Consider the following 10,993-nt stretch of genomic DNA (forward strand, 5'->3'; position numbering starts at 1 on the left):
TATGCATATATCTTTTTAGGCTCCACTAGTTTCTGTCGACATTGCTGCCGACTGTTTTCCCCAGTCTGTATATAACTTTATAAAATTGGACAGAATGAAAATAAAAAAGAAAAGATAGAGATTTTAATATTTGAATGTAATGGATGGAGCATATGTGAGAGTGGTTTTATTAAATATTTAAAAAAAGATTTAACCCCAAGCTGGAAAGATGGTTAGGGTGAGAAATTAGACATCAAGAAACGAGACCAATAAAAAAATGGCAGCGTAGGTTTGAATAAAGCAGAGAGTTGAGTGTTCCAATATCAAGTTTCCATGTGAATGAGTCGATCATGAATTTGTTCATCATCCGGTTTCCACACAAGAAAATTAAAAAAAAAAATGTAATCAAATGGTTGTGGGGGTTGAACTGGAAATTCAGGGCTAGTCTCGGAACATGTGGTGTTACCTTAAAAGGAAATTCAGGAAGATGGTGACATGCACATTATGTGCTTAGAGATTCTGAAATTGGAGAAGCTTTTTTTGGACGGTATAAGAGCAGGGAAGAAGTTGGGATCTTTTGCTAATTGCAAAGGAGGTAAAGTAAAAGGGGGAGAAGAGGGCATTTCTCTGCCTTTGTTCTGCTGCACAGTGAATAGAGAATCATGGAACAAGTTGGCAGTTGGTTTAGTCAGCACGTCTTTTCAATTTAACGGTGTAATCGAATACCTGACCACTGCAATAGGTGTAGGTCTGGTCTAAATTACTACTACATTGGGGGGGGGGGTTCCTTCACTCTTATATCCCATCCCATAAATAAATGAATTTATGATTAGTTGTTCTTTTTCCTTTTTGTCAGAGTTAAAATACCAAACATAGCACAGGGCAATAAGGCAGTCAATTTAAACCATCATTAATATTCTTACTTTCCAGGCAGGAGCTGAAAAGGGATGATTATCCAACCAAGTATATTTGCGTAGGGTTAAACATAGAAACTACTAGTATATTGTAAAGAAAACAAATCTGAAAATGACAAAGCGTGGGGTGCGGGGTTGGGAGGAAAAGAGCAAGGAGGGGTTGGGTTGCGAGTAACCTAGAAACTGCCGGTTGGGGTATTGCATGGGTGGGGGAAGCATGTTGCATTAAAATAGTAAAAAGAAATAACGTGAAGGGAATCCAACAGCTGCTCTCTTTTCTGCTACAACTTGACTTTGATAATTCAAACTGTTAAAAAAGAAAAGAAAGAAGCAAGTTGCAAATTGTTTTGTGTGTCTTTATCTCAATCTATCTGTTAAAAGAAGTGCAAGTTGATATGAATGGGACGGAGGTCTTTGCAAGTTGGGGTGCAAGTGGGAAATTTGAGGGAATACTTTTCTAATAAAATCCCGTGTAAGGTAGCGTGCACAATTGTCTACTTTTGAATGCGTTCACGCTACCCATCCATCCTCTTTCTTGCTTCTTCATCACCCATGGCCATCACACATTGACATGAGCTGTGCTGAGCTGATCTGAGAGTTTCTATTTCTCTACATCCCTTCATTCAATATCTCCCACTGCCATCCATGCCCATTCTTCTGCTATTTATTAACCATCTTTTATTATTCACGTTTGCTTTTTTCTAATAATATCATTTCTAAAATTTAAATCTATATTTTTTAAAAAAAATGCAATATACCTTATCATTATATGTAACATATGTTTATGCTATTTATTAATAATCAGACGTACATATATCCCACCTTCAACTAACTACTTACAAAAAGATTGCACCTAACCCTATATGTACATGCATCACTGCTTTTGCTATCTTCAATCTTCCCCAAATTTGAAGGTAGATTACGAGGTGGAAACACAAATTCGAATTCTAAAAACGATATTGTGGGAGGGGCGGTCATGAATTTTTATTGTAATTGTTCCGGTAATGAATGTGACACTTTATAACTTAGACCGCCGATCGGGATAGATATCAGGGTGTTACAAAAAACTATATTTTACATAATAAATTATATTAATATTATTTTTAGATTACTATATAAATTACTCAACTATATAAAATTATAAATGATGACTCAATTAATCATATTTGTCTTTTTTATTTAATTTTATTAAAAGTCGTTCTTCTTTTCATAACAAAAGAGATGATATGATAACTCTAAAATTGACATAAAAATAAATTTAACTTTACGTTTTGATTCAATTTAATAGTTATTATAAAATTTTAACGCCCAGTTTATAAATATTGTCTCAATTAGATTCAATTTTTAAAAGATATAAAATTCATTTTTTTACTGAAGTTTTTCTTTTCTGCCTATCTTCTTTTTCTCTTTTATTGTCCTCTCTCCATACTCCCCCAACCTAACTTTGTTTTATCTTACAGTTGTTAGGCTAAAAATTAGTGACTGATTTAGTTTGCAGTTTTATTTTTATCACCAAAAATTAATCCTTACTGTATAATCGCCCAACTTTTAAGGCGTTTTATTTTATTCATCTAACCGTTAAATCTCTAACAATAGTAATTTTATCGTCACATCATATTCACACTTTTATTTTAGTTACCTAACTTCTAAGTTGCTTTCATTTTGGTCACCTAAAATATATCATTTTTGTAAAAAATATTGATCGGGTAAAAAAAATTAGGGATTAAAGTGAAAAAGCGGTAGAAACTAAAATAATACTTTAAAAATTGTCAAATTGTACTTATTTACCCCTCGCCAAAAGTTCTAATTGTACATGAAACCCAAATTTACTAATTGTACATGAAACTCAAATTTCTTTTCATTATATGACATCGAGTCTTTCATACTAAGTTAAAAGCAAAGAACAATCATTTCAATTAATTTTATCTTCCATGCCAAACAAAACCCCAAAAAATTTCATCACTTCTTTACCCAAACAAAGAACAAACAATTAATTTAATTAATTGTGATGGTTTTTCATTGTTTTTAACTTAGTACGAAATATTCGAGATTATATAATCAAAAGAAATTTAAGTTTAATTTAACAATGATTAAATATAAGTTATCGAGTTGATGCATTAAAATAATATGAAAACATAAAATAAAATTTTAAAACTTAGAAAGAGATTAATTTAATTAATTTTAATATTATAGTAACAAATCGGTTAACATTATATTTTGAAATTTAAAATTTTAAGGGATAAAAATTTTAACAATTTATTGAATTGATTTTCATTTTTGAGAATTAAAATTTTAATATTGAAAAATATATATTTTAATTTATTATTTTAGTTTCTACTGCTTTTCACTTTAATCCTTATTTTTTTAACTCAATCAATGCATTAAAAAGGATAGATGTTGGTGATTAAAATAAAAGCGACTTAAAAATTAGGTAACCAAAATGAAAGTGTGAACATGATATAGCGTGTATAAGTTAATTGCCGTTAGAGATTTAACTGTTTGGAAAAAAATAAAACGCTCTAAAAGTTGAATGATGAACTAAGTAATTTACCCTAAAATAAATAATCTTTAGGTTATGTGATAATAAGTTTGTGCGAAATAACTTTTCAATTTTATCGTAATTAATTTCTGATTTTGAATCACATAAATTTAACTTTTGTTTCAAGACTTGCTCAAAAGCTCAAAATGTACTTAGATTAATTAGATAAATGGGAGCTATTTAAAAAAAGAAGAAAGAAATTTGTTGTCAAGAACGATTTAAGCCTGAAAGGGATGATGGGGCAATGTTTTGGGTTTTATGGAATTGTGGACTTGTTTTGGGTTAAAAAGGTTCAATGCCACATCTAGCATTGCTAGAGACTAGAGAGGCTTGTTTTCTTTGGGTACCAACGGGCTGGATTCAGCCTTCAGCCCTATAGTCCCACCTTCATGCTTATCTATCTTTACTACACTATATATCTTATATATTATTATGGTGCACCAAATAATATATATTAAAAGTTTATTTATAAATTAAATAAAATTTTAAGTTAAAAGTTAAAGTTGAATTTAAAAAATTAAATTTCATTATATGTCGGGTTTTATTGATTTTATATAAAAAGATAAAATCACGCATAACTATTTTTCAATTCATAAACAAGAAGATAATATGCTTCAATGCACTTGAATTTATGTCCTCCTCCATCGAGGACAATACTCATACCTTTGTACAAAATTCCAAATCAATTGCTTACATTATATAATCATAAGGGACACGCATTTTTATTATATAATATTGATTAGAATGTCCAATTGTAAATAAAGAGATACTCGTACTTAACTACCGTTTGGTACAAATATTTTATTAGTCCAACAATGTTGGCAAACTCATTAATTATATATTACTATTTAAGTTTTTTATTGAATTAGTTGAGGAGATAATTTACCAACACAATCAAAATCTAATTAATAAAATTTGTATGCATTTTTATTACATGCGGAATGTAGCATAATATATGACTAGTATTGACTATTGTTAATTATCTGTTTTAACAACTTAACCTTTTTAGATTATGGTCCAACGAAAATAAGAATTAATGAAGTAATAAATTTATAAAAATTAACACATCTAATTGCTATTTATAAAAAAGGATTAGGTAGATTAATTATAAATTTTCAGGTAAGGGCCAAAAATTATGGGTTGGGTTTGTCGGTGAAAATGGAAACGTGAGAGGAGCAAAAATAGAATACTCCCAATCACCAACGAAACAGCCACAATCAGCTGGCTGCAGTGGATTTCCTCATTAACTACCTAGCTCGGACTTCAATTATTTGAAGTACCCATACCCAGCATATGTATTAACTTGCGATGCCTTTGTATAAGTAGCAGTCATTGAAGGAAGTTGTTGCTTTCTGCAAATTCCTTTGGCTCCGCACATTCACCATGTCCGTGACGCCTAGATGGAGTAGAAAGAAATCCCATTTCCCTTTGCTTGCTGTTCTTCTCTTGGCCTTCATAACTTGTTCCATTCTTTACAATGAATTCAGCATTCAACAAATCCATGAAAGTCCGGATCATGGTTCTACTCCTACCTCTCCACAAACTTCCTTTACTTATGTGAAACCTAATCTTCCAAACGGAGCTTCAGGTATGGTTATCCATCTTTAGTCTTTTTCGTTTAACACTTCTTCTTGGTCAAAGTTCATTTTTCTTGGAATTTTCACCCCAAAGAGTTCTTTTTCTTTCTTGGAAACATTTTTTGGCACGTTTTGAATAACTGGGATTTGGATATTTATCTGTGTGAGGTTTTAGAGGTTCTGGATCGATTCAGTAGTTGCAACTCAACTAGGAACTACAGTGGGAAGAAAATCCAGTGGGTTGATCCGGGTACCGAATCGGGTCGGCGACGGAGTGCAAGGCAAGAGAGCTGTGATGTCTTCTCTGGCAAGTGGGTGTTTGATAACCAATCGTATCCGCTTTACAAAGAGTCTGATTGCCCCTACATGTCGGACCAGTTGGCATGCCATAAGCATGGAAGGTCTGATCTGCAATATCAATATTGGAGATGGCAGCCCCATAACTGCAATTTGAAGAGGTAATTCCCTGTTTCATTTAGTACCCAATCTCAGATTTGCTTTTGTAGATAGATTCTATTACGAGCAGGTGTAGGTAATTCAAGAGTACTTATTGATATGATATGGAATTAGATGTCCCGGCTTTGCAATTAATGCCATGTGAAGAATGGAATGTGATTCTTTTGAGTAGTGAAGCTGTGGGTTAATGTTTTGGCCTAAGATAATGGAACTTTCTGTCAACCTTTCTCTTATTTTCTGGCGTGTAGATGGAATGTGACTGAAATGTGGGAGAAGTTGAGAGGGAAGAGGCTAATGTTTGTGGGGGATTCTCTAAACAGAGGTCAATGGATATCAATGGTGTGCTTGTTACAATCAGTGATCCCAGCAGATAAGAAATCCATGACTCCGAATGCGCAGCTTACCATTTTCAGAGCAGAGGTATGCCAGGAAACATCCTCTAAGACGTTTAAATAGAAAGAATAAGAACTGCATGTATTTATGATGGTAATTGATTTTTTCCTTAAGTTTCTCTGTGCCTTAGGATGTATTTGGTTGAGTGGAAAAGTGAAAAATAAATAAATTTCAAGTGTGCTTGATGGGAAAGAAAAGTGAGTGGAAATATAATAAGAGAGATAACCATATTCTATCTTAATGTATAAAAATCAATCCTTACAATTGAAATGATAAAGGAAAGAAAATGTGAGGGGATGTATGTTAGTTTAAAATTATGCATTTTCTAAAATGTTCATTTTCTTTCCTATCATTTTCAACTCTACCAAGTAATGAATGAAAAGAAAACTACTTTTTCTTTCATTTTTTCCATCTTTCCTACCAAACACACCTTTGGGAGGGAAAATTATATTTTCTTTTATTTTTCTACTCTTTCAATTATCTATCTTTCTAATTTTCTTTTCACCCTAGCAAGCAAAGCCTTAATGTTGGTAAGGCCACGCCTAAGGACTATTAGTACTTCATGAAACATTATAAGCAGTCGATAGATGTTGGAAATCAATAATATAGTATATCGTTGCTGTGTGTTGCTCTTTTGTCATTTGCAGGAATATAATGCTACAGTGGAATTTCTCTGGGCTCCTCTTCTGGTTGAATCTAATTCTGATGATCCAGTGAATCACAGATTGTCTGAACGGATTATCCGTCCGGATTCAGTACTTAAGCATTCGTCACAGTGGGAGCATGCAGATATACTAATTTTCAACTCATATTTGTGGTGGAGACAAGGCCCAGTAAAGCTTTTGTATGTTTGATAGCTGAAGCCTGAAAGATTCTAGTTTAGCTTTGTGAAAAATGCATTTGTATTTGAAGATGTACTGAATTCGTAGTATACTTGCAACTTTTGCAGATGGAGTTCTGAAGAAAATGGAAACTGTGAGGAACTCGATGGGCTAGGAGCCATGGAGTTGGCCATGGGGGCTTGGGCAGACTGGGTAGCATCGAAAGTCATTCCCCAGAAGAAACGTGTCTTTTTTGTTACAACGTCACCAACACATTTCTGGTGAGAGTCTATACCCCTAACCTCAATTGTTCTATGTTTCTCTCATTTGGATAATTTCACCTGGTGAAAGCTTGCAAACTTATCTAGTTGCCATAAATCATAATATAGAGGTATATCAGACAGAGATGACGAATAGATGAGACTAATAAATGCATCATGGAGTTACTAAAAGGAGTGATCTGAAAATATTAGCATGCTGTATGTACTTTCTGGGGCTTGGGATCCTAGCTGATGATCTGGAAATGTTGAAGCTTTTAGGACCTGGTTAACAAACTGAATGAGCTGCAGATTTCATTTTTGTTATTTTATTTAGACTTTACATGCATGGAAATCATTGTTGGCCGTGAATCCATTGTACAATCTTAGTGCATCATATGTGTTCTTCAATCCCATGGAGTTAAAAAAGGAGACCTTATGTAATTCTTGTGGCTAGTTATTAACTTATTATTTCCATACTGGGAGGAAGCATCTACAAGAGTATGGTGCTCCTACTCCTATTGTGACTAATGTTTACATAGCTCCTAGAATGTGAAAAAAATGGTTACTCTTCTCATCTTTTGTTGAGGGCTATTTTTCAAAGAATTTTTGGCCAATATTTACTGAAAACTTGCCAATAATCAGGAGTCAAGAGTGGGAACCTGGAAGTGAAGGAAATTGCTATAACCAAATGAGACCTATCACTTTGGAGGGCTACTGGGGAAGTGGTTCGGACTTGCCTACTATGCGCATGGTGGATAAAGTGCTTTCTGGTTTGGGTTCGAAGGTATCTGTCATCAACATTACTCAGCTTTCAGAATATCGAAAAGATGGCCACCCGTCTATCTATAGAAAATTTTGGGAGACACTGAGCCCCCAGCAATTGGCTAACCCTGCAAGCTACTCTGATTGCATACATTGGTGCTTACCGGGTGTGCCTGATGTGTGGAATGAATTGATATTCCACTTTTTGTAAAAAGTGTGTGAACAATTGGAATTCTTTTAGTGGCTTTACATATAGCAATATGAAAAAGAAAGAGAGGTTTAATTGTGAATTTTTCTGCCGTTTCTGGAACTGGAGCCTGAATGAAAACTGTGTTGGCACTTGGATAGTTGAGTGAAATTAATTAAATCCTTTTTGTTTGTCTAAAACTATGAAGCAAAAACATGCTGGGTCTGTCTGCTTGATAGCATATAGCAACAATATCGTTTCCTGCAGCACGAAGCAATTAGGGAATATGGTCACAACAGGGCTAGGTGGAGGCCCCCACCATAATATTGCATTACAATCACATATATTTTCTTTATTATCACAACTAATAGTGATGATAATTAATATACAACTAAATTATGCCAAAAAAACGGTCCATTTATTTATGAGGGAGGCAAAGAATTATTTATTTCCACAGGAAACGTATTCGGCAGACGCATTAATTAAAAAGATTCTGGAAAATAGAAACAGAAATAAATAAATAAAAAGGTTGGTATTTACATATCAAATCCGTAAAAGAGTTAAGGTGGTCAAATTTGTAATGGCTTCAGGAAGAGCTGGCGTTTGTCTTCATCCTCTGCAAGTTGTCTCCTCGGCTGCTATAAATAGAAGCTGCTCTTCTTTTAAACTTAACCGGGTTTTTCCTTTTTTTTTTTGGTTGGTTCATCTAGGGGGTGTCGTTTGTAATGATATAAGTATAGAAGAATCTGTTAAGCTCAGGAGGGATAGCGCCATGGATGATCTTCAGCCTGATCCTCATTAGCGCTATCCATCCTGAGTTACATGGCTTCTTCTTGCTCTTGCACTGCATGATGTCTCCTCTCCCACTCCCATCGAGAATAAGATGAATTCATGCGACTACCTAGTGCTCCATTATCTTCTCTTCTATTATCTAGGCTCTACCAATCTTACGGAAAAAAACTACCCAGTTTTTGTTGGTTAAATATGTATTGAGCTGTCTCGGCCACTATTCGTACATGGAACTGATCATATGTAGCAAGGAACAGTTGGAGCTTGAGTGGGAGATGATGAGAGATTGCTGCTTAATTGTTTCGTACTTGGTATAAGCCATACACGTTCGGGTCATTTCTTGTACCAAGCAAGGCTTCCTCTTTTAGCATTTGTATTGTTCATTTCCAGGTAACTGTATTTCCTGTGCTGAATTTTCCCCTTTCATTTTCAGTACTTATGTGGAAAAATACTGTAAGAACCTCGTACGTATTTTGCATCTTGGTTAGCTTGTGTACTGGAGCTAGTATTCATCGTTTCGATTCTAACAAGTACACTGCATTGTGTGCTATAGGGTTCACGTCAGGCTCCCTCTTTATTTAACAGTTAGTACTGACGAAGGACATAAGATCATCTCTGACTGTGCGGGATGATAATGCTTCGGTTTGAATCTATTTCAGAAAAAAAAAAAAGTACGGTTACTATGTAGCAATTTGGTTGCAAATGTACCGTTCAAGTAATAAATTTATAGCAAAAAAAAAAAAATAGAGAATAAATTAGAGAGTATTTCAAGGATTGAGTCCATAGGATTAACAGTAACTTCTTAAGAAATAAGAATTGAAGCTACTAAGCTTAAGCATCTGCAAGTAATCAACCTACGAGCACCAACCAACGACATTAGGTGAAAATTACTAGTGTGATTGATTGATAAGGACATAAACATCTAAATGCTAAATAAAGCTTAAGGAACGACTAAACACAAAGTACCAAGAACAAGATATAGAATAATGAATCAGCGACTAATAGGATGAAAGGTATGCTAGTATGGTTCTAAAGACAATGGCCTAAATGACATGCAAGATTGCTACCGCTCTACTGTAATGCTGTATCAATACATGTTAAGTGCAATGATCACCTTTAGTTTACACCGATTCTCTTGATATCAATGCTAACCGAGAAGTTCTAACAAGGGCCATCTCTTGCAATCTAAGTGCCTCCAATTAACAGACACATTGCATGCATATAATTCACATACTTCCTTGTACTATTAACCACTAAGAAGTTTAATTATGTATAAGATATAAGTAAGCAATAACAATATGAACCAACATCACCATTTATGCAGTAAAAATAAAGAGTTAAGGGTTTGGAATGCTCAATAATAGAATGCAAGTCAAATATTGTTGAATGGAAGCTTAAGAGTCCCAAGGATCTTCCTTCCACTTCCAGGAAGAAATTCTATTATAAAAATTAGCTATCAACTTCCTCTCCTCTCAAAATAGTTGTAAAATTCTCTTTTTTGGATAAGTAATTTTACACATTTGCCTTTAATAAATCACAATTTTTCTACAAAAAATCACGACCTCCCTCAAAATTCCTTAAGTTGTTTTTACATCTAATCTAGATCTGAGAGCATCGCAACCTCAAAATTCCTTTGTTGACAAGTAATCTTCTCATGTTGATTAGTGATAGGTATCACAGCTCAAGGACAAGGTAACATCATGACTCAAATTGGATGATTGATCTTCTTCTTCAATTAGTGCAGAAGGTAGCGACGCTGCTAAGATCTGTGTCCCGACTTTGGAGGAAAGTACTCTTCAAATCAATTCTCAACATCGCGATTCTCATTATTGCCTCAACTTTTAGAATAACTTTGGGCATAAAGTCACAAATTTTATCAGTCTATCTATGTTGGGACTTCATTGTTAGTTTAACTCACTATCCTTGCATTAGGACCTTTCACCTAGAAGATGAGCATGTAGAAATAAGATATCAAACTTAAATAATAAAAACTACTAAAAATGCAAGAAATGTTCTAAATAGTAAGATAAGATGTAAAGATCCTAAAACTTTGATTTTACCCAAAAACAAGTTAAGAAAAGATGTGAAAAGACTCAATTATTTACTCAGCTGTGAACCCAATTTAAAAGAATTCCATTTCTTCAGTTTATCGGATCTTATCTCCTTTTAAATGTTAACTTTTAAATACTAAATTTTATTAAGTTAAATATAATATATTTATTTTATGATATAACAATAAAAAATATAATTGTAAAATAAATAAAAAATATAAACTCGACTAGATTTGGATAATTACTTGCTAATCAAAAATGGGTT

At 33.7% G+C, this 10,993-nt stretch overlaps 1 protein-coding gene and 1 long non-coding RNA gene across 2 annotated transcripts; both read left to right on the top strand.

Moving 5' to 3' along the window:
• The first annotated feature begins 4,692 nt into the window (after positions 1-4,692).
• On the top strand, positions 4,693-8,088 carry LOC105799978 (protein trichome birefringence-like 35). The gene is made up of 6 exons (XM_012630804.2): positions 4,693-5,020; positions 5,185-5,467; positions 5,714-5,885; positions 6,506-6,702; positions 6,808-6,960; positions 7,582-8,088. Exons 1-6 carry the CDS (start codon positions 4,816-4,818, stop codon positions 7,910-7,912), a joined length of 1,341 nt encoding a protein of 446 aa, XP_012486258.1. The 5' UTR covers positions 4,693-4,815; the 3' UTR covers positions 7,913-8,088.
• A 403-nt stretch (positions 8,089-8,491) lies between these two features.
• Positions 8,492-10,625, top strand: LOC128032753 (uncharacterized). The gene is made up of 2 exons (XR_008189059.1): positions 8,492-9,067; positions 10,343-10,625. It is a non-coding gene; the product is annotated as an uncharacterized LOC128032753 (long non-coding RNA).
• Positions 10,626-10,993: the final 368 nt, after the last annotated feature.

The sequence above is a fragment of the Gossypium raimondii genome, chromosome 9, assembly GCF_025698545.1.
Source record: "Gossypium raimondii isolate GPD5lz chromosome 9, ASM2569854v1, whole genome shotgun sequence".
Classification (NCBI taxonomy): domain Eukaryota; kingdom Viridiplantae; phylum Streptophyta; class Magnoliopsida; order Malvales; family Malvaceae; genus Gossypium; species Gossypium raimondii.

What these genes read in the sequence shown, in the direction of transcription:
- LOC105799978 (XM_012630804.2), top strand. Translation starts at nt 4,816, where the DNA reads ATGTCCGTGACGCCTAGATGGAGTAGAAAGAAATCCCATTTCCCTTTG. An exon ending in TCTTCCAAACGGAGCTTCAG is followed by an intron (nt 5,021 to 5,184) that starts GTATGGTTATCC and finishes GTGAGGTTTTAG; the next exon opens with AGGTTCTGGATCGATTCAGT. An exon ending in ACGTCACCAACACATTTCTG is followed by an intron (nt 6,961 to 7,581) that starts GTGAGAGTCTAT and finishes GCCAATAATCAG; the next exon opens with GAGTCAAGAGTGGGAACCTG.